Genomic DNA, 24,266 nt, shown 5'->3' with positions numbered 1-24,266 from the left:
TTGACATTCTTATATATCTAAGATAAAGCATATAAACAACAATTATTGTGTCATTTGTATGTGCATGAGAGCTGGGACAAGAGAATACTTCACAAAATGTGCTTTGACAGCGAGCAATATCTTGAATTTATAGCTTTTGATTTATAAATTAGGAATTATAACTAATAAATTTTACCTTATTTTTGTCCTTTTGATTTAAAAATACATGCTTGAAAATATATTTTTATTTTACTCAAATACTATTTGTGGTCATCTTGATCAGATGTTGATCATGGTCGATTTTGACTTCCTTAAAACTCAAAATTATTCCAACACCAATGACTTGAATGCCTTGGGATCCATATCAACCACTAAGGTGGAAGAGGTATATGCCTCTCTTACTCTTCTTGATAGAAAGAGGAAAGATAATCCACTATAAAGTCAAATAGTTCCATCTCTATTTTTATTTTATTTTCAAGAAAAAAAGCTCAAATATATCATCGTATTATTAGAAATGATTCATTTATATCATTTCTAATAGTAACATTTAAATAAAACTCATAATAGGGTCTGATTTTAATTTTGATTTTAGTTAAATATTGAGTCTTTTTAATAATTAGGTGACGTTCCATGTGACATAAATGATTTTGCAAGATGTATTTTCTGTTAAAAAATAGTAGTATGTACGAATGAACCTTTTTTTGTAAAGGCAATAGTATAAATGAGCCTAAATTGTAACGGCATAGATTAGTTATTTCTAATAATTTGGTGATATATTTGAGCCTTTTCTTTTTTAAATTAGTATAAACACATGGAAATATAGAAGTGATAGTTGAGACAGAATTTAAGGGCATATTGTTTAAAGAATAATATAGGTTGGGCTACTTTCCTTTCATGTAATGGTACCAAATGTCATTCATTAGACTCAAATATGACAAGACTAACTTTTTTGTTAGCTAATTACTTCTTTTATTTATTACTACATCAAAAATGATCTTTAGTTACAATTAATTAACGCTAATAGCTTAATTGCTGCTAAATATATATTTTTAGCAGTAATTAACACTCTTTGTAAATGTCCCTAAAGTCTATAGCCACATTGAATCTAATGATAATTAAATAATATTGGTAAAGATTGTAACACTCTTTATTAATGTATATATTTAATTTATTACCGTTAAAAGTTATTTTTGTTATAGTGAGTGCAGGGGTTAGTTTGTAGATAATTATTTCCTAACCCTCCTTTTGTGAAGGATAAGAGTTTTATCCTTGTGTTGTATATTGAGGTATGGTCAAGCCCTCATCTTCTACTTATTCTCACAATATATAACACCCCTGCTCACAAGGAAAAATTGATAAAAAATAATTATAATTTAATAATTTTTCCGTTTTAATTTATATGTCTTATGTTCTTTCTTAGTATGTTATATATTTATGAATTACTAAAAAAATTATACTATAAATTATAATAATTAGCAAAATAAAGTATTTAAAAAATATATTAAAAATTTGATCGACTTTCAAAATACAGAGGAAATAACATATGTTATTTAAAAATTACGTTAAGAATACTGTACATCACAATTACTTTATAATATAGAAGAGAATAGAGGAGCTTACGGTCAATATCCGGAGACCATGAGGGAATATTAGTTAGGTTATTTTTGTTGGAGTTCAATAACTTTAGGACAAGTGTACAATTTTTAAATATTTTTTTAGTATAGGATAATATAAATACTTCTTTTAGCAATATACTCAGAAAAAATTCCCTATTTTTTTGCATCAATTCTTACATAGATCATTATTAAAAAGTCTAAATTGCTGGTTATGATGCTCACTATTCATTGACCATTCAAATATTTCTTTTGTAAATGACATCGACAGAATATGACAAGACAAATCCAAAAATATTTTCTCTTAGTGCAGTGAGTCCAAAAGTCTGATTCTCAATCAATTATTAAGGAGAAGTTGCTACTACGTACAATCTTGCGTTAAACGAAGTGAGATTCAAGATTTAAAGTTTTTGAATTTTTATAATAATTTTAAGTTAACATACGGTAATAATTGTATTTATAGTAAAATATTTATAAATATTTTAGTATTCCATTTGTGTTCATTTACGGGTACTTTGTGCTAATCAGAATTCAAACATCTTAATTAATTTTGACCATTAAGTTGGATATAGAATCTTTAATTTTTTTTGAAACTAAAATTTTTTCATTTGACTCTTGAGATTCAAGTATTGTCACATAAATTGTAACACAGAAAGAGACACAGAGAGAATGCATATATTATATATAGGGTTGGAACGAAAATTACTGATTTTCGATCCATAAATCCACGAAACATACTAGACCCGACCCGGGTGATAAAACGACCCACAGATGCTCGGAAAGGCAATGTCATCTAAATGAGGACATGAGAATATATTCTTCTCCTGCAAACTTCTTATTCACACTTAATTTGTATAATATTGTATTATTTATTGAAAACAAGGTTCTAACGACCTTTATGTATATCAGAGACAAAATCAAAATTTGAAGCTCATATTTTTATCTCTAGCTCCTCCCCTAATGTACACATATGTATACACGCATGTATTAATAAAAAAATAATTCAAACTGTAAGAGAACAAAGCATATCGTAAACTCATTTTTAAGCATATTATAAAAATATATTTTCTCAATTCATATTATCTATCTTTTAGAGTTTGTGTACACCCGATAAAACATTTTAAAAAATGAAAAGAAAAGTGAGGATTCTAAATGCATGGTTGAGAGGATATTAGTTGATTTTCAGAAGTCTTGCAAAAATATAATGGGATGGACATAGGGTGTGTGACTCAGGGTACGAAAAGAAAATATTTTTTTAAAAAATAGTGAATTTCTTACTTATGTTTTTATAACTTAAGCAAAAATAATATTATTCTAAGATAATTTATATATAATATAGACAAATTCGGGAGGTGGTTGAGGTAGGGGTGTAGTCATGTGGAATATATGCCAATTGTGGTACTTAATTGTTTTATTATTATTCTTATTAGAGAAGTCATTTTTCTTATTTTTAAGGAAATTATGTTTTTAGAAAATATTACACGAATAAAATTGGAAAATATTTTTCAATTCCCCCCATACCGAACACACCCTAGTGTAAGACGAAAACAAAAAAAACTTCCTTTAATTTCTTGAATGCAGTAGAAATAGCATGGTACACCCTATTTTTGCTCTTGTTTTATTGTTTAAAGTTTTTTTTTAATGTAACTACTGAAAATTGTTCTTGCATAATCCACTAACATGACAACTTTGTTTCTTATTGTGCTGTCCTTTAATTTTTACACCCACCCACCCACCCCTCTCTCTTCTATTTTTCCAACTTTATTCAAATTAATTCAAACATTCCTTCTATCAATGACCATTCTTTTATCCAGCAGCGGATTCAGGATTTTCATTCAAGAAGTTCAAAAAATAAAAGTATAAACGTGTTAATAAGTCAACAAACACAATTTTAAGAAGTAGTGTATATATATAGTATAAAAAGTTAGTTCCGTTACAAGAGACCTTTTACCACGTTTTAAATTTCTTTCATGTTTAAATTTTTTTTGGGTTTAAATCTACCCTTTTAGCACGTTTTTATTAGTCCTGAAACTAAATGAAGAGAAGCTTAAATTTTTTTTGACAATGGGTTTAAATTTGAAGCTTAAAAAACAAAATGTTCACAATGGGATTTAAACCCTCGACATGAAAGTCAATTTAAAAGGAGATCTACCACTACACCACAGTTTGCTTCTTGTTCATGAAGGTGTTTAAAATTATTATATCTACAGAAATACACAAAATTTATCATATACATATAGTGTAACTTTTTTGCTGAGAGGGCTCAGATATCCCTGAAAACCACGTGGGTGATCCACTCCTGCTTTTATCCATCACTAATTGGGACCCTCCATACACACTCTGAAGAACAAGTTGCAGTAATTCATAATTGGAAGGTTTTGGATGATAATAATTTTGTACCAAATAACTTTATGAGCCCATAGTTGGAGGGTTTTGGATGCATATAGTAAGCTTTTTCCTTTTTGGGCATGTTACCTTAGATGGAAAGCATTTTCAGACAGGATGCACTTTCTTACAATTAGCTACAAAACATTCCATACTCATTGATTATTCTTAATTATGTGTATCAACATTGCTAGTGGAAGTATTAAATTTTAAAACATTGACATTGCAATAGGAGTATAGTTTCAAATGCATGGAGTTAATAATATTTTCAATGTTTATGTACAAGATTCTTTTTGAGTTTTCTACCCAAAGTTCAATGTCAATTTTGTGGCTTAAATAAACTACAAAATAAATGCTCAATTTATGGGGGTCATTTGTCAATTTGTGGCTTTTTTGGGACCCACAAATTAAAATGTGGCGGTTTTTTAAAACGCTACAATTACTCTTGCCACGAGCATATTTGTAGCGATTTTAGTAAACCTCCACGATGCCCCCACAAAATGACTAATAAATTTGTGAAGGTTTTATAGTATCAATTTGTGACGATTTAGAACCTTCACAATATCATCTCAATATTTTAAATTTTTTGTTTTTGTAGATTTAAATTTTTTGTGATATAAGATCAATATTTACATAATTTGATTTGTGGAGTTTTATAAAATTATTATTTTCATAATAATAAAAATGGAATTTGATTTACATTAAGCCTTAAAAATAATATAAATAAATAATCTTATTGAATAACACACTTAATGCAAATAAAATTTCACTAAACAAATTTATATTTATAAGCTTCACTAGTTCAAACTCATGTCAAATAAAAGTAATACAAACTTGTATATAATAGCTTCAACATTACATTTTAAATGATAAAAAAATCATAACAACTAAATATAAAAAATTCTATAGCATTTGTTTGGTGATTTAGGTTGTTGCTAGTCAATCTCTTATCCAAGGTGAAGTAAGCTCAATCCCCCGATCAATCTGAAACAAAAAATATACGTACATAATTAGAAAAACATATATTGATACATATATTTTTGTATGTCTTGAAAAAATTAATCAAAGTTCAGTTCATTCACAAAGCAAATTCATATAAAGCTTTGGTTTCAAAAAAATATAAAATTATGGATGAGAGAATTTTATTTTGATGTTCTCTCATACACACTTATATATGTGAATAATAACGATTTCATGATTATTTCTACGGAAATAAAAGCTAGGTGTACGGAATAGGAAAATACATATTTTTAAGTTATACTTGTATTGATCACAATCTCATGTGCAAAACTATCCTTTAATTTGCACTAGTCAAATTCCAATCAAGAATAAAACTATTACATGATATTTAACTAAACAAAAATAAAATTGAGGCTTACCTGAAATCAATTAAAGGTCCCCTATAAATAACTTTACGATGTGATGAAAATTTTAACAAATCCTAAAATATGTAAAGGCATTAATGCATTAGGTTTAACAACTTGTAAAATACAAAATGTCTACAAATTAAATAATACTAAGATCAATATTTACATTTAAAAAATTAAGATCAATATTTATATTCAAAAAATTATTTACCATCTATTCCATTGTGCAAAATCTACAGGAGAAAAACTTATTTAGCAAAAACTTAAAAGTCACTCTCACCCAAAAGATTGCCTGAAAATGAAGGAAAAAAGGAATTAGAGGTAAAGGTAAAGAGGAGAGGGTGAAGGAAAAGTAATAAGTTTAGGGAGAAAATGATATGGGATTTGGGTGTGGGAGTTTTACGTGGGAAGTGGGGGTAGTTATTTGGTTGGTTTGAAATTTTAAGGGAATTAGTGGGAAATTTTTGTTTTAAGGCTATTTTTAATGTTTTGGAGGAAATAATATTACTATTTATTTTTGATGCATAGAACAAGCTTTTTCTTTTTAATGATTATTAATAAGTAACTAATTAATTAATTTGACTTTAGTATTACAAAAGCTTAAATAAAATTAAAATTTAAGCAAAAATAAATATTAATGAATATGGCTTTATAAGATATCTTAATACAAATTGTAGTACTACTATATATAAGAGAAAACTTTGAAGCGAAATTGGATATACAAAGTAGAAAAAATATTTAAGTTTATCTTAATAGATTAAAAAATAAAGAATAAAAGATTACAATCCAATTGAAATGAAGAAGGAGAATGTGTGTATATATAATGAAATTAACTTTTAACATTAATTCTTTTATATATATAAATTTGAAAAGTAACAAAACAAATTTTGAGGTGTCGATAATCGCCACAAACTATTCTAACTTTTGAAAATTCTCTAACCCCCTTAATAAAACTATCACAAAAAAATTTATATTGTGGGAGTTAGAAAAAACGCTACAAAATGTATTAATAGTGAAGTTTTTAAGAACTCCCTCAAGTTAACCGTCATAAATTGAGCATTTTTTTGTAGTATGTGAATTTGTGTTGAAAAGTTATACTAGCTTAAGCTTTTTAATAAAGACAATTTTATTTATTTGATTCAAACGTTAGAGTCCTGGTAAAGAATGGAGCAGTATTATTCATTTTACCACAAACTTTTGAGGGTATCTTATGTGCAAGATTCATTATTTATAAACAAATAAAAAGAATCAAACAAAAATTGTACAAATAATGTGTCTTACCTTTTTTTTTATTTATAATGATGGTGTTCGAGAGTTAAATTGCACAATGTTGATTATTACAAAATGTATTAATTGATACCTTCCAATAAACACAGGTATCAAAAAGCCTTAAGTTGATGGAAAGAATTTTATTTCTGTTAAAATTTAAACCATGATAAAATGAGTAAATATCTTAAAAGGTCACTCAAGTATGTGAAAGTATTTGAGAAAGTCATTCAACTTGGTTTTATATCAATAAAAAGTCACTCAACTTATGAATTTTCTTTTATAAAATCACTCAACTTAAATTATTTTTCTAGAAAATCATTAGTAGCCAAAAAGATTAAAAAAATAATTTCACAAACTACCCTTCAAGTTTAGTTTGGTAATACTTACTTCTATTGTAGTTTAATATTATGCTTATTTCTCTTATTTTATTTTATTTTATTTTTAGTAATTGTCTTAACTTAATTAATATCAACTCAAATGTCCAAGCATTAACCATTAATTCAACTTGGCTCGGGTTTCATCATATTTTACCATAATTTATACCCACCAATATATACACTTAATATATTTTTTTGATAATAAAATGCATATACACCAATACTTCAAAATTAATCGGACAAATCCAAACTTGATGACTCCAAAACTGAATCATCTCCTCCCACCCCAACTGGAATTGGACATGGATGACAGGATGAGGCTAAGATAACCTCCCCCCCCCCCCTGAAATTCTTCCCTCTTTTTCCCCCACCCCCAAATTCTTCACTCTTTTTCTTCCTTCGTCAACCTGAGATGCTTTTTAAGAAAAAGAACCATTCATTTTTCCCCGCCTTGCAAAAGTTTTTTCAAAAAATTATTTCAAAAAATTATTTCAACTAAATATTGGATACTAGCTAGTTTTTGAATATCCCTTCAGTAGTTCTGTTTGCGTGGTTTTGAATTAAAATTTCATTTTAATTTGTGGGTCGAATATTTGATATTAGTGTTTAATATGATATTATTTAGTGTGGCGTGCATAATTATATAGAATAAAAAATGAGTTTTGTTTTGACAAAAGTTAGTATTTTTTTGATAACTTGAATAAAAGATGTTATAACTATTTAAATTAAATAATATATGATAAAGGAAATTTAGTTAAATCATAAATTTTTGTGTTAATAATAATTAGGTTAAGAAAATAATTATCAAAAATAAAAAATTTATTTAAAATTATATAAATTAGAGAAATAAACATAATATTATAAACTATAATGGAAGTAAGTATTACAAAACTAAACTTGAAGGATAGTTTGTGCAATTATCTCTTTTATCTTTTGGTTATAATGATTTTCTAGAAAAATAGTTTAAGTTGAGTGATTTTATAAAAGAAAATCCATAAGTTGAGTGACTTTATTGATATAAAATCAAGTTGAGTGACTTTTCTCAAATAATTTCACATACTTGAGTGACCTTTTGAGATATTTACTCTGATAAAATATACATTTACAGGATAAGCCCCTAATTATTTTGGTGGATGTTAAATGGACCTACTAGCCATGTCCAAAACGTACAAGGTTGGGACACGTATATAGCAATCACTTAATTTCCTAGCCTATATATACTCACCTTGCCAACATCCATTTGATAGACAAGTCTAAAATGTTTGGTTTATAAGGTTTGCATGAAGATGAAGAGAGTGAAATTACAGCCAAGGATGACTTGCCGGACCAAAAGTTGTGAGCATTTTCTGGTTCCGGCAAGTTGTTTTTGGCTATAAGTTTGCTCTCTTCTTTTCATGTTATCCTCGTTAGACCTATTTTTTTCTATTTCTCTACTAGAATATTCAATTTTGAGGGTCTTGAACATCTTCAATTATGAGCACGATCACTTTGGGTAGTGAGGTCAGGCCATTTGGGCAATTCGCCCTTTTGGTTAGGTGATTGCTAGTGTGGAGTTTATACTTCTTTCAATGTTTTTGGCTTTTCTTTCAAGTATTCATGGAAAATATTTTTTCATAAGTATTTTTTTTTTTTAGAAAATGAGGTATCTTACTCTCTTATAATTTAAATAGAAGAAAATGATCTTTTAAAAATTTTTATATGTGGAAATTAAGATCTCTAAATCTCGTGTAAACTTTTTTTAAAAATTGATAAAGAACTATTTCTCTCGTTTTTTTTTTGTGCGTGTGTCTATAGTTAAGCATAAAATTTACTAAATGATATATATATATATTAAGATAAAAATTGTAGAGTTGAAGTTGGGGGTAGGGTGTGAAAATGGTGGGCATTGGGGGCTAGTACTAGGGGTGAGATGTGTCGGAAGCCGGAGTGGAGCTGTGGAGCTAGTAGAGGTCCGGGGGTTTGTCTCCGGCCAATTGTTACACAATTTATAAAATCGAAAATTGAACCAAACCGCAAATTGAGTCAAATCGAGAAAAAAAACCCGACTAGTGGTTGGGTTGACTTGGTTTGGTATTGGAAAAAAAAACCCGACTATATTTGGGTTGGTTTGGTTTTAACTAAAAAAAACCAACCTGAGACCAAACCAACCCGACATTATAAATATAATTTTAAAATTTTATTTTATACATAAAATATTTTCTTTGATATAATTTTTAAATATTTCTTATACTTTATCATAGTTTTTATCTTTTAATATATTATTTCAAGTTTGAAATTTAGAATTCTGAATGATTCAATAAAAATTATAGTCCACAGATGTTAGTAATTATAATAAAGCTTAAATCAAAATCAAATTAATACTAATACGAAAAGAAAATCAATTCAACACGAAGAATGACAATAATATTGAATATTTGTTCCTTGGTTTTACATTAGTTTAGACAATTCAAATACATAATCTAATTTTAATTTCCTTTAATATCTAGTCATGTAACTAATACTTATTAAATTTATTTTAGCATGATTTAGTACTTTTAAATTATGATCATTTTCATTATGACTTGTTAATTTGCAATATTTGTTTTACGCAATTTCATTATTATTATTTTTTGTTGGATATTTTAGTGTCATTACTCATGTCATATTTTGTGTTATTTTCTTAAGTAACACCTTAGATAGTTGTATTTTTGGTAGGACTAAAGAAATATTTGAAGTACAAGTAAATTATATGTTTGTATGAATACTTTACCGGAAAAACCCGAAAAACCCAAAATCCAAAAAACCCGAAAAAATCCAAAAAAAACCCGAGGTTAAAAAACCCGAGTTTAATTGGTTTGGTTTGGTTTATAAATTTAAAAATTCGATACAAATAATTTGGTTTGATATTAGAAAAACTCTAACAACCCGGCCATGTACACCCATAGTATAAACAGTGTAATACCGTATATGGTTAATTAGAAAACTATTTCAATCCTTTTTTTTATTATTATTATATATACAATAAAAAAATTATATAGAAAAATAAGTAGCGCTATATTTTCAACTTTAGAGATAACTTTGCGGCGCATGATTATGGCGTCGTGTTTTCTACTTTTGGTGAATTAATGAATTAGGAAAAATCACATCCTACAAAGTATCATGTTTCCCTTTATCATGAAAAAATAAAAAGGCTAGTGTACTAAAGTTTCCACTTGTTGAACACAAGTTGATGTTTGTATTCTGTTCTATTTTAGTGACCCACCTTTGATGTACAAGTTATTTTTTAATTTTTTAATAGGTGATTCATATTTATTTTGAAATTTGATCAATTTGAAAATTCTATTGTAAGAATAAGATATTTTTATTTAAAGCGGCTCAATTTCAAAAGCTTGAATTGAGTTTATTCGTAACTTTTCTATCCCTTAATCGGTAAAAGTATTTTTTAAATTTATATTTAAAAAAAATAAATAGGTTAAGGGTGATTGTAATCATTATAATTTTGAGATAATGCTTGTCAATATGTTGTAAATTACTAACACTTGTAAGTTTAGTCTAGTATGAAAATTGTATCAAGCTTCACCTCCGCAACATCATCATATGTTACATATTTGAATTTGCAATTCAAGTATTGTATCTTTGATCCTTCTTAACCTCAATCTTTTAGAATCCAAAATTTGTTGTCAAACTCCAAGCTTAGCATTTACTCCATTGTGAGTCTGAGCAATATATGTCATCAACTGATAACATACCTCCTGGAACCTCATCGTAGATATACTGAGTCGATTCATTCATTATCAAGAAAATTAAAAATAGGCTAAGAGTAGTTGATCCCTGGTGCAACACCATCACAATTTTAAAATGTTCTGTGTCCCGACTCGGGTCTTGGATCCACCGCATTCGTCCTTAATTTCTCTTGTGTATGCCATATGAATGCCTTTAGCCTTCTAGCACCTCCATAATTTCCATCGGAACGTTATCATAAGTTTTTTCTAGATCGATGAATACCAGATGAATATGTTTCTTCCTTTAAGTATATTGTTCAACCAGGTACTCCAACTCAGATGAATGACTTCTATAGTTGAACGCCTTGGCATAAATTCAAAGTGATCCTTAGAAATAGACATGTCCCTCCTCACCCTTAGCTCCACCACCCTCTCTCACACCTTTTATAGTGTGGGTTAGTAGCTAAATTTTCGCTAAATAAAATTTAGAGATGAATTTTGTTATTCAGCTACATAATATTTTTTAATTGCAAAATCCTATTTTTTTAGGGGTTCTTGTTCTTATAAAATAGGATCATCGTACTCCACTTTCATTCTTCTAGCATGACTGTAATCCTAAGAATGACAGTAAACTACTTAATCAACTATTTGTCTTGTTTGCGTTCTTCTAAAATTTCATCAAAATCTTATTTGGCTTGGTCACTCATTCATGGGCATCCTACCAATAACACACAAATCATTTCAATATGTATATACTTACAATAACCAAAATCGTAACACCTCTTGAAATATTCCAAATCTCTTAACACAATATCCTTGTTGATTTCTTTAATTTGTTCGAGATCTTATGAAAGTATAACCGTGACCTTCGTCTAATAAGTGTGTCCTCCATAAATATTTTATCATACATCCTCGTTCTTAATGCACTTCACTTGAATGTCTGTATTAATTACACCCCATTGATCATCGTTAATCAGTTATCATTTATCATTACTAAGGGGTGTACATGACCGGATTGGTTTGGATTTTTCAAATATCAAATCAAATCATTTGTGTCAGAGTTTTAAGTTTATAAACCAATAAAACTTGAGTTTTTCAACCTCGGGTTTTTTTCAGATTTTTTCGAGTTTTTTTCTTGTTTTTCCATTAAAGTATTCATACAAACATATAATTTATTTGTACTTCAAATATTTCTTTAGTCCTACCAAAATACAACTATCTAAGATGTTTCTTTAAAAAATAACACAAAACATGATATGATTAATGACACTAAAGTATACAACAAAAAATAATAATGAAATTGTGTAAAACAAATATTAAAAATTAATAAGTCCATGATCATAATTTAAAAGTACTAAATCATGCTAAAATAAGTATACTAAGTATTAGTTATATGACTAAATATTAAAGAAAATTAAAATTAGATTATGCATTTAATTGTCTAAACCAATGTAAAACTAAAGAATAAATTTCAATATTATTGTCATTCTTAGTGTTGAATTGATTTTCTTTTTGCATTAGTATTAATTTGATTTTGATTTTGATTTAAGATTTATTATAATTATCAACATCGATCTATGAACTATAATCTTTATTCGACCATTGGAAATTCTAAGTTTCAAACTTGAAATAGTATATTAAAAGATAAAAACTATGAAAAAGTATAAGTTATATCTAAAAATAATATCAAAGTAAATATTTTTATGCATAAAATAAAATTATAAAATTATCTATATAATGTCGGGTTGGTTTGGTCTCGGGTTGATTTTTTTAGTTAAAATCAACCCAACCCAAATATAGTCGGGTTTTTTTTTCCAATACCAAACCAAATCAAACCAAACTGCTAGTCGGGTTTTTTTTCGGTTTGACCCGATTTGCTATTTGATTCGATTTTCGGTTCGATTTTATACCCTGATCATTAGCACTCAAATCTGTTTAGTGTAAGATAATGGCTAGAATTGATCATTAGCACTCTAATCTGTTTAGTGTAAAGTAATGGCTAGAATTGGAGGATATCTCTTATTTCAACCAACAAAAAAAGTTTTCATGATTATGCTTTATTTGAGAAATTTTCCTATCTTTACCTTTAAGGGTTAATTACTAGATATATTTATTATTTTATATTTTAAATTTCCTTTTATAAATTCTGGCTCTTGGACTGTTTCAAGGAAAAGAATTATTGAATAATATAATACAAGAAGGTGAAAAAACAATGAAAGGTAAAATGAGTACTTCACTGTAGAGTTGAACAAGTAGACACATGAGCTCTATGTGATATAATACACATAGGTTGCAAATTGTCATGTAGGATGTCACGTAGGACGCGTGTGTTTTGTTTAACTTTACACAAGTTTAAGTGTCTACTTCTGCACATCCAAAGTTGGAGAATGTAAATGTGAAATGAGACCAAATTAAAGGACATTTTTATGTATTATCCTTTAACTTGACCTCAATTTACACTTATGCCCGTTAACTTTGGGTTTGCACAAGTAGGCACTTCAACTTTTATAAAGTTGAACAAATAGACACACGTCCTACATGACATCCTACATGACAATTTGAGTCCTATGTGTATTATGCCACGTAGGACTCATGTGTTTACTTGTTCAACTTTATATAAGTTCAATTGTCTACTTGTCCACACCCAAAGTTTGAGGGTATAAATGTGAACTGAGACCAAGTTAAATGACATATAGAAATATGTCCTTCATTATGGAAATGGTTAAAAAGAAAATTAAAATATATAAATTGAAACAAAGAAAATAGTATATTATATATATGTTCAAAATCTTATCATTATAGTTCATGTTTATTTCATCAACTTCAAATGAACTATATATGCACTCAAAATTTATGCATGTACCAAAGTTGTTGGAATAGTAGTTAGCTCACACAAAAAACATGCATCTACTTTGGCCAGAAAGAATTATACACCTATAAAAGGAAAGTGTGTCCATATGACCCAATGCATCCCTTTTTTTTTTTCTAAATTACTTGTTTCTAGTTTTCATAAGAAAGACAAAATAACTTTTCAGCAGAAAATAACATTTAAGCATTTTCAGCAAAATGAAATGCTAGAGTTGGAAAGTTTTAAAGATTTTGGATGATCGTTCCAAAGTAACAAAGCTCGTTTGGATGTCTTGATCAGCTTATATATATATATATATATATATGTTCTTCCAAGGTCGTATCAATCACAACTTTAATTTTTCTCTGTTCAATTTCTTTAGTGCTATCTCGGGCGAATAACTAGAATGCTTATTGATAGCAGCGTCCTTCTAGCTATTTGCATGACATAACATTCAAGAAATTGAAGGAGAAAAGTAAATTAGTGATTAGTACGACCTCAGAAGNNNATATATATATATATATATATATAAGCTAAAGACATTCAAACGAGCTTTGTTACTTTGGAATATCTCTCGAAATCTCAAAAACTTTTCAACCATAGCATTATTTTTTGCTGAAAATTTGTTTGACAAGATAAACCTGACCATTTGTTTTGATGAATGTACTTATGGATTTGCAAAAATCCAGTAACTTTAATCATGTGTGATTTCATGTATTTAGAAGAGTTGAAAAATTATAGTTAATTTTATTAATTATCTCTGTGATTTTTGGTACTGTTTGTTTGTTTCTTTTTTTTCAAGATAAACTAAGGAAGTTTCTCATATTTGTGTATTCTGTGTTAGTTTTGTTCATTTGCTTTCCTTCATTATTACACTTTGCATAATTTTGATCTATACTTTCTGGAGCTATTCATGAGTTTTAAAAATGGAATTATGTTAATTATTTGAAATTCAATGTTACAATTTTAAGAAATCAGACACACATGATAAATTGATATGTGTGAATGAATGAGCATTCTTTGTCAATTCTGCCAATTTACTTTCTCACGTTTGAGATTTTGAAGTTATATGGTTTTTTTTTTAAAAAAAGAGAGAAAAGATACTTCTTTGTTTCCCTTTATTTGACTCATGTTTACTTGACACAATACTCCATCAGTCCCTAATTACTTGTCCACTTTTGAATTGACACACTTGTTAAGAAAATAATTAATGACATAGTGAGTTTACCATTTTACTCCTATTAATTATGAAGTGGATGAAAAGTTCTACATTTTTCAAAATAATTAGTCATTTAATTGAGGGTATAATAGGTAAAAAGAATTTGTCCTTTCTTGATTTGTCAAAATGGACAAGTAATTAGGGACAACTATAAAAGGAAAAGTAGACAAGTAATTAGGGACAGAGGGAGTATTTAATAAATTTCTTAATTAGGCATGTGTTTACTAAACTAATCTTATTAATAATATTTTGAAATTCTAAATTTGACAATTTCTTCTTTATATAGTTATTTAATACGAGAGGTGATACAAAAAATATATAATAAAACTCTCTTGATTTGCTAATTAAATGAAAAAGTAAAAGAAATATATAGTTTTTGTATAGGATCAAATAAAATGAAACGGGGTAAGTATATAGAAACTTTTCTGAAAATCAGTAAAAGAATAGTATTGAAGTTGTAGTTTTAATAGGTAATTTTATTTTCTTCATTGTTATTTTTTATGAGTATTCCATCAAATTGTATATTGAATTTGTAAAAGACATTAGTTAAGAAATATATAATGCTTTTTAAAATTTCTGCAACAGAGGTGAAAATATTAAGCAGTATAATTTTTTTTACTATTCTTAGATGTAACTATGTACATCAATTAGATCTATCCCAATAACTACTATTTCTTCGCAAATGCACACCATGAAATTGACGATGATAAGCTAGCCATCATAAGGAAGACATACGTTGATTCATTTTTTGCATAATTTCTAAAAAATAGTACTTTCATTCGACAACTTATTGATATGTAACAGTAAAAGGAGGCAACAATTTTTTTTTAAAGATGATACAAAAACTTCTAAAGAAGTAATTTGCAATCATAGAGGTTGCAGATACTCATATTTATATTTCTCTGTGTGGTGTTCTCTTCTACCTGAACCTTCAATATAATTTACAATTATACTTACGAGCAATATCCACTTCTCAAACTCTGCAGTAGCTTCAGGTACCCAAACACTTCTGGTTTGATGTGCCTGGTATCATTTCAAATGAAAATGTGGTATTAGAATCAGAGGGAACCACGACGAGATCATAAATTATGCATATAGAGGGAGAGCAACAAGATGGAATCATAATAGGTAAAATTGTTTAAATATTTGAATTTCTTCGAAGATTTCAGTCAATAGCCACTAGATAGTCATGATATCAAGTATTGGCAGGAGGGACTTGAACAATAAACCTTGCACTCGCAAGTAACTATAGACACCATTATGTCATAAGGCTTGATCAATTCTGCAAGATAAACGAAAAAAATTGCAATAGCTATGTGTTCGGCTATTATAAAGCGAATATGGTCTAACAGAGGTGCAAAGGCTGAGGGTAGTGGTAAGTCTTGGGCTCTATCTGTGCCTAACAGTAATGACTTGTAACTTTGTGTTTGTGAAAAACATTGGCTGCTAACTTTATTAATTCAGAACATTACTTTAAACTTCATAACTGAAGTGGTGTTTAATGTGTGGTAGGATGGGAAATAGAAAGAATAAATGGCTCATAAGTTGGATGAAAAATATTGAAGTAAATGATATGATATGCCTACCCATGCCGGAAAAGGAAATCAGTAATGACAAGATTGCAATTTGCTTTGAAGAACGATGTGTTTCGGATGATATTTGCAACTTTTGTGACTGGGACCAATCGAAAGCTTTCTACCTCCCCATCTGTCACAAAACACAAAAGAACAGAGATTGACTAAAATTGTATGAGCATCTGAGATAAGTAGATAGAAGCCATTCAACTAGAACAATGCTTGTTCCACGTGAAGACCAATATCAGAAACACAGCATTTTAAATAGTTTAGCGGAGAAACTAAATACATCTAAAGCTTTGGTTTAGTGGTTGGATACATATAGAAAATTTAGTAGGCTTACCCTCGTTATGAGGAATGAAGCCGCCAGGAAGCTTAAGATCATAACAAAAGAGGACATCTCTCTTCATCCTATATCCTTCTATGTCAACGTAGGACACAGCTCCAACTGGCTTAGCGCTGATCATGACAAGAAATGGAGAAATATGAAGAAACATTTATACCATATAAAACATCAAAACAGATAGTCGAGTGCCTTAGATTAATGGTTATTATTTCAAAATGGAGAATTGATCTTACGTATGGGAAATAGATCTTGGTATCCCTGCTTCCTCTTCACATTCCTTAATAAGATTTTCTCCACAAGAAATATCATGTGGCTGCAGGCAAAACCGCATAAATGAACATTAATCAACCAAGAAACAATCATGTTTACACAATATTGACTACTATAATACAGTATGTTCCGCACCAAAGAATAGTTGGTAGGTTTCTTTGATGAGGAATGAACAAAATGCAGTTTATGAAGTGGCAAAAGAATTTTCAACTGAAGCATGTTTAGATCCAAGGCAAGGGAGTGACTAAAATCCGTTATACCAGTAAGGTTACAGGAACATATATAACGATAATCTGTGATAAACCATTAACCTTGAAGGGTGATACATACCAATCCCCCAGCGACTAAATGATCAAGCATTCCAGGATAGGTGGTTTTTTGTTCACTTCTCTTTCCTAGCCATAGAAATTCCTGCCCATCTTTTTCAAGATAGCCATTCATATGAACTCCATAAGCCTGCTATCAACAAAGAGTCATAAAAATTCATAGGCCTCTAGAAAGAAATGTTTGGATGCCCTCTGCCTCTGGAAAGAAATGCTAGGGCTTATAATCGAAGGGTCTCGATTGTCTCTACTTCTCATAAACAGAGATCAAATGATGGGAAAATGTGTTGTAACTGTAAAAACCAACCTAGACATCAACTCAAGAAGTTCAAAGGATTTCAAGAGCTGGAAAACTCAAAGTGATATAGTTGATTAATGACCTTATCTCGACGTTCCAAACAAAAAAAAAATGAGAACTGCTAGAAACCTCCCTCACTTACCACCATGAACATCTGATAGAGATTGCGAAAAGTCACATGATAAGAATTGTTAACGGGTTGGGGACCTCATTAGAAAAGAAAAAAGGCCTTCTTAAGCTATCAAACTAACACTAAGTAGTTAGTATGAACATCCATCATAAGCTGAGAAAACAAGCCCATTATGACATTCATAGAAGTGGTCATATCAAAACAAAGACTTAAAAATCTATTTAGAAATTTTTTATGATTTATAGCCACATACTATTTTATTTTTTTTGATAACCGAGAAATCCGTCTGTGACCCGCCCTTTGGACCAATCACAGCCTTCTAAACTCGGTGGATAATGGGCCCGCCCCTCTACCCTTCTCCACTTAAATACCGGGCTTCGCTTTGCATGGTGTGGGGCTTGAACCTGCGACCTAAGCCACAAATCCTCCACCTTTTGCCACTTGAGCTAGGCCTTGGGGGCATAGCCGCATACTATTAAGAGATGATGTAATTAGTTTAAGTGGGAAAACTGAATAGCACACCTTTATCCCAAAGTATGGCGCAGCAGCTCGTTCCAGTGCAAAAAATATGTGTTCCCCGAAAGCTGAAGCGACCGGAAATAACTACCCGTGATCAACGTATCAAAGATGTTATCATGGAGGAAGCACGCGTTAGTCTTAGGACTTTTAGCTAAAAGATTTCAGAAGTTGCAAATTTATAGAAAAAGGTATCAAATGGTTTGAAGTACCTCATTTCTTATGCCGGGGATCAGTTCGCCCAAAGACTTAACGACATTGGCTACAGCTTTGGTTCGATCGTTGGGTGTACTCAGGTTTGGATGTAAAGTGCAGTAACATCCAAAATGACTACCATAGGTATTATCTTGCGGGAAAATGAATACATTCTGAAATGGCTTCAGAAAATCAGCAAACCTAAATAAACCAAATATATTTACCTTCTCATCAAACAAAACACAAAATTTTAAATCACTAAGAATAGCTATCTGATGCAAAGATAAACCAAATTCTATTGACAAAATACACAAACATACACTCAAACTTGGCCACAGCTAGCAAAGTCAGTACTTCAACTTTGAGAGAGTATACATCTAGACACCTCAACTTACAACTTACAAAATGATCATCTAAACACCTCCACACAGAGGCGGAGCTAAAGTTAGGAGTTTGGGGGTTCTAAATCAATTTTTTGGGGGGTTCACATGTTTTTTTTTGAGAATGAAAAAAAAAATATAGGGTCTACGAAAAAGCTAGTGGATTCGTCCGAACCCATGAACCCCACCTAGCTCCGCCTCTGCCTCCACAATTTATGTATCACATCAACATTAGGTGTCCACGAGACACAATGGGATGAGTTGGAGTGTTTAGTTGTCTATTGAGACCGTGTTGAGGTGACTAGGCGTGCACTCTCAAAGTTAGAGTGAGACCAAGTTTTAGTGCATGTATATGTATTATGCTAATTCTATTTTGAATGGGCAATGTTATCCATAGGAGTTGAACTCTGAACAAGTACGATTGGCCTTAAAATTCTGGAATTCAACTTCATGTTCAGATTTTCAAGAATTCACTCCAAATTACTTCTAAATAGTCAAAAACAACTCCAAGTTATATTCAAATATCATTTTTCACTTTGAAAACAAAAACTATTTTTTTTTTCAAATTTCACAATGAAACATACCAAACATTGAACTGTTTTTTTCCTTTTTTAGTTAAAAGAGAAAAGAAAGGTGTATTATGAACATAAAAAAATTAAGGAAAAATTGAAATTACCCATGGTGAACGTAGCCAATTATTTGGTCCTCAATCACGAAAGGCATGAACTCACATTGCTTCTCCTGTTAAAACTTGTTGTTATTTTTCATCAATAAAAAAACACAAGGCTCTATGAAGAGTGAAAAAGAGTGTAGGGAATACCAAATCGCGATTACAAAGCTTGATTTTATCGAAAAAACCAGAGAGGGCAGAGTCGTCATTTTGAGGAGATTCCGGTACTCGGAAAACGTCGTCCCAGGTGAAGCTATTGCCGGCGGAAATGGAAAATGAACGGGATTGTCGCCGGCGCCGGGAAGAGCAAAATGGGGATTTATGACTGAGAATGGTAGGGGCAATTGGGGTATAACAAATAAAGTTAGGGAGTCTGTGAGAAACGGAGCGATACAAGTAATTGCAACTCATTTTTTGCAATAATAGTTCACTATTGAAATGCGCAACTCCTTTAAAAATAATATGATGTCAAACACAACTACAATTTTCAAATGTTATTTTTCAATTTTAAGGCTAATAGGATGGTACCATAATGATGGTACAAAGAATTCGGAATCACCACATGAAATATGGCTTCGGAATACACATACAAAGCACATGAAGAGAGAATTAGTTGGTTACTTACCCAACTTTATCTTCAAGGAATACTACTTATTCTCCTATACTAGCCATTAAAAAAAATAAGAAAAAGCAAGGTGAGAGGAAAAATGATTGATACTAATATAATAAGGTTCTAATAATTAATATTAAAATTCTTCATTTTGCATGTTTAATTCTAATATATTAGTCTTTGCGCTAGAGGTAGACCATCATATAATCGTATGATTTAAAAGGTTGGTCAGATACAAATTATCGATATAAAGACTTGAGTTGAGTGATTTTATTAAAAACTAAAATTCAATGACTTTATTAGATAAATTTCTAAACTTGAGTGATCTTTTAAGATATTAACTCGAATAAATTCCTAAGTTTATATCATAGAATCCTAGATAAATGTTGTAATATATGGGACCAGATTAATCACCCTTATAAATAGTGTTCTTAATAGAATTCCAACATATATACTATCATCACTAGCGTAAAGTAGAAAAAGCTAAATTCAAGTCAATTCTTATGGAAGAGTTGTCCCAATAACAGACAAATGCATTTAGTAAAATGGAAACGACTACAAGGGCTAAAAGGGATATATCGTCCATCCAGAGAATATCAATCGTCCAATTTAGAAAGCATAGAACTAGATAATGGAGAAGGGGAACTTCAACTAAGAAAGAAGAAGAATTGTTTAAGCATGGTCATTTTGTGTTCGAATTCTATACTGCCAAGCCACTGCTGGATGCTTCTGATTAATAGAACACTAAGAAGTGGAAATTGAATTAGATATGAATTATGATAAGCTTGAGTTGAGTCAAAAACTTGAAATTACAAAACAAACTTATATAAAAGCCATTGCACATATGAAAATGCATGCCTATAGCATAGAAAATCTTACACGGAGAAATTCATGACACAAGATGCACATCCAAAAGAGAATGGTCTATATATACCATACAAAATCTTACACAACATAAAAGCCTCACTCAACCCCAAAAGCTAGCTCATGAGGGGAAAATTGCCCAAGTTCATATAAGCAGATCGTCAACGATGGAACTCTTCAACTCTGAAGAGCATCGTACAACAGCATCAAAGATCCAGTCAGAATGTGTATGATAATTTGATGATATATGAAGAAGTAAAACGTGATTACAAGCTAAGAATGGATGATTCTGCTAGAGAGCTACCCGCGGACCACTTTCTCTTACCTAACATGATCATCTCTCTTGATTCAAACATTTAATGATCCCACCCTGCAAGCGAAATGAAGTCATCATTCAAGAAGAGATCAAAGACGTTCAAAGTAACGTAGGATCATGTAACAAATGATGGATTAGGGGGATTATAGGAGTTCTGTTTTCGTACAAAACAGAAACTTATTAGCAAGCAGTCATTTGAAATTGTTTGAATCTTACAAGGTTTGTCGTGGATACGGACACTAAGGCAATCATTTCCCATGCTCTCTTGCTCTTCTTGAATTTCTTTGACAGATTTCGCTGCTGAAGTTCTGCAATTAAGCAACTCTATTGACTCCAAGGTATAAATTTCCCCAATGTCTTTAGGGATTTCCTCCAGGTATATGCATCTTTTCAGAACTAAGTGTTGCAGTTTTGGAAAGTTAACACTGCCAGCTTTCCAGCGTTTCAGATTTGTCCTATCGATTAGGAGGAATTTAAGTTGATTGAAGATTTCTTCATCACTTAATCTCCATGCATCACCATCAAATCCATTGTCTTTGATTTTAAGCACTTGGAGGTTTGGCAACGTAACGATATTTGCCATGTCTTCCCATGGTAAATAAGTACATCGTAAAGTTAACCTCATCAGAGAATTAGGCAGAACATACTTACTTGGCAGTGGGTGAGGGTATAATTTTCTGGAGCATTTGATCTTCAATATTTCAAGTTCAGTTAAACAGTAGAGGCTATTGAGCGTCTGAGATATCGTATCTCTTCTGCATTCTTCCCAAGCTCCATGAAGTTTGAGCCTCTTTAGATTCGGAGTACGAGTGAACATTTCATTACTACAGCAAGAAATACTTAAATCTGAAAGTACCTCAAGATTTTGTAACTTGGAACTAGACCCTGTCGTATACGTACTTGATGGAACAGGAAATGAAGAGATCTTTTTTACCTCAAGATGCCTCAAAAGTTTCATCTTCCAAATCTCCACTGGTAAATCAGAATGTCGTCTGAAAATCAGATTCTGCAGATTGTAAAGCTCTGATACTGAGCATTGAAGATCATCATGACAGTTGAATTCAAGGTATCTGAGATGTACTAATTTTGTTATCTCAAGAGGGAAATCTTGAAATGTATAATGAAGGATTGCAAGAACTCTTAGAAGTTTGAAACGCGCCAAGAAAGGTATTTGTTTAGAAGGGCGCAGTGCATGTTTTAGTCCATTGAATAAGTACAATGTTCGGGTGAGACTAGATGTTGAATTCCAGCAATCCCCCTGAGAAATCCGAGAATGTGAACTGTAGCGATGAACATGAGGCTTACTAGCTGTATCAATGAATCTTGTAATAACATCATGAGTTCTTGTAACTTTCAAAAACTTCTCCTTCTCACCTTGTCTTAGAATCAAGTCGCGCACCAGATCATGAACCCCACATGTTATCAGCTCACCATTAAATCTCCTCTTTCTAACCAATATCAAGTTCCTACTAATAAGATCCTCTAAACATTCTTTTCCTACTTGTTCCATACTTTTGAGCCTTTCATGTCTTAGAAAACCTTCAGCAACCCATAACTGGATTAGTCTCTCGGTTGCAATCACAAAATCTTCCGGGAACACTCCTATAGAAAGGAAGCATGCTTTTAGGTGATGAGGCAAGTAACTATAACTCATAGCAAGCACTCCAAGACATTTATCTGGTTCACTAGAAACAATTTTACTAATAGTTTTGGCAACATCATCCCAACATTCTCGTGTTCTAGAAATTTTGGAGAGATGCCCTGCAACCACTAGAAGAGCTAATGGTAGTCCTTGGCACTTTTGTGCTACTTGCTTTCCAATTTTCTCTAATTCACAGGGACAAACATCATGTTGTGAACCAAACACCTTGTCATGAAGTAACTTCCAACTATTATCTGAGTTCAAGAGACTCATCTCATGAGGATTGCTATCAGGATCTGCATGCTCAGCAACCTCTTTGTGCCTACTTGTCAAGATAATGCGACTTCCGTTGTTATCATCTGGAAAAATTCTTGTCATAAGATCCCATATGCCTTTACTCCAAATATCATCCATGATAACAAGATACCTCCGATACTTCAACTTTTTGTGTATCATATCCATCAGCTGATCATCACTACTTTCTTTAATCTCATCTCCCACAGCCAACCGATAAGTCTCATTTTGGACCTCATTTTTTAGCTGGAAAATACAGGCAAGAATGCCCAGTAACAAATCTCTAGTTTGATACTCTTGAGATATTGTTATCCAAATATGGACATCAAAGCGATTCCTGACTTCAGGATGATGGTATACTTTTTTAGCCAAAGTAGTCTTACCTATCCCTCCCATGCCCAAAATTGAGACAATTTCTCGACTAGACGGTGGTCCTGTTAGTCTTCTCATGACTTTCAACAAGTCATCTTCAAGACCTACGACAACATTTTCTAGATTCAGACTTGCAACACGTCTAGATGATGAATGACCTAGCAAGTAATCCCTCGATGGCAGATCCTCATTTAATGTCACAAATCTCATCATCTTTCTCTTCACAAAATCAATCTTTTCTACAAGGGGAAGCAAGTCATCGCATAAAGGCTGGCGTGGCAATCCAACTCTTGAGCAGTGCTTCAGTAGATTATATTCATGCATCTTTAGTTCAATCACATTCTCTACGTCATTCACTGCAATTCTAATCACTCTTTCCAACTCTTCAGAATTTCCAAAGACTTGTCTTCTCATGTAAGTCTTCTCAAGAAAGTCTTGAAAATATCCGGCACTATCAAGGAGAGATTCGATCATTTTTCTAGTATCACCGATTATCCAACGTGGTTTTTGCTGCATAAGTTGCTTCAAAGTTTGAATGAGAGAAACCACATCTGCATAAGCCATTTCTCACACCAACTATAGGACAAAAAGACTGCTTCACAAACTCAAAAACTTTTTATTAGTGAAGTTTGATGTAAACACTTTTGGCAAAAACCATTTTTTTGAAGCAAACACCACCTATAACTCTCTCTTTCTGTGTTTCCTTGA

The 24,266-nt window shown here is 30.9% G+C and overlaps 2 protein-coding genes across 3 annotated transcripts; both read right to left on the bottom strand.

Annotated features, from left to right (window-relative positions):
* Window positions 1-15,507: 15,507 nt before the first annotated feature.
* On the bottom strand, window positions 15,508-19,918 carry LOC102599151 (nudix hydrolase 20, chloroplastic-like). 2 transcript variants are annotated; one of them, XM_006366770.2, is made up of 9 exons: window positions 19,611-19,918; window positions 19,467-19,531; window positions 18,428-18,611; window positions 18,222-18,302; window positions 17,279-17,404; window positions 16,912-16,991; window positions 16,676-16,791; window positions 16,345-16,465; window positions 15,508-15,781 (listed from the first exon to the last, which is right to left on the bottom strand). In XM_006366770.2, the coding sequence occupies exons 1-9, from the start codon at window positions 19,869-19,871 to the stop codon at window positions 15,712-15,714; spliced, it is 1,104 nt and encodes a 367-aa protein (XP_006366832.1). In that variant the 5' UTR covers window positions 19,872-19,918; the 3' UTR covers window positions 15,508-15,711. The 2 variants fall into 2 exon arrangements, with proteins under 2 accessions (XP_006366832.1, XP_015160571.1); XM_015305085.1 differs by lacking the exon at window positions 17,279-17,404 and having other exon boundaries at window positions 19,611-19,913.
* Window positions 19,919-20,847: 929 nt separating this feature from the next.
* LOC102602152 (putative late blight resistance protein homolog R1B-16) lies at window positions 20,848-24,216 on the bottom strand. Its single transcript, XM_006366776.2, has 2 exons — window positions 21,467-24,216; window positions 20,848-21,304 (listed from the first exon to the last, which is right to left on the bottom strand). Exons 1-2 carry the CDS (start codon window positions 24,120-24,122, stop codon window positions 21,291-21,293), a joined length of 2,670 nt encoding a protein of 889 aa, XP_006366838.1. The 5' UTR covers window positions 24,123-24,216; the 3' UTR covers window positions 20,848-21,290.
* Between the last annotated feature and the right edge of the window lie 50 nt (window positions 24,217-24,266).

This window comes from Solanum tuberosum, unplaced genomic scaffold, assembly GCF_000226075.1.
Source record: "Solanum tuberosum cultivar DM 1-3 516 R44 unplaced genomic scaffold, SolTub_3.0 scf00684, whole genome shotgun sequence".
NCBI lineage: Eukaryota > Viridiplantae > Streptophyta > Magnoliopsida > Solanales > Solanaceae > Solanum > Solanum tuberosum.
This window is presented reverse-complemented; position numbering and strand designations above follow the sequence as displayed.

Excerpts from the sequence above, each read along its gene's own strand:
- LOC102599151 (XM_006366770.2), bottom strand. The coding sequence starts at position 19,871 with ATGAGTTGCAATTACTTGTATCGCTCCGTTTCTCACAGACTCCCTAAC. Across the intron at positions 19,532-19,610 it reads AGCTTTGTAATCGCGATTTG|GAGAAGCAATGTGAGTTCAT; the intron begins GTATTCCCTACA and ends AAGTTTTAACAG. Across the intron at positions 16,792-16,911 it reads CCAAGATCTATTTCCCATAC|CGCTAAGCCAGTTGGAGCTG; the intron begins GTAAGATCAATT and ends TGTCATGATCAG.
- LOC102602152 (XM_006366776.2), bottom strand. The coding sequence starts at position 24,122 with ATGGCTTATGCAGATGTGGTTTCTCTCATTCAAACTTTGAAGCAACTT.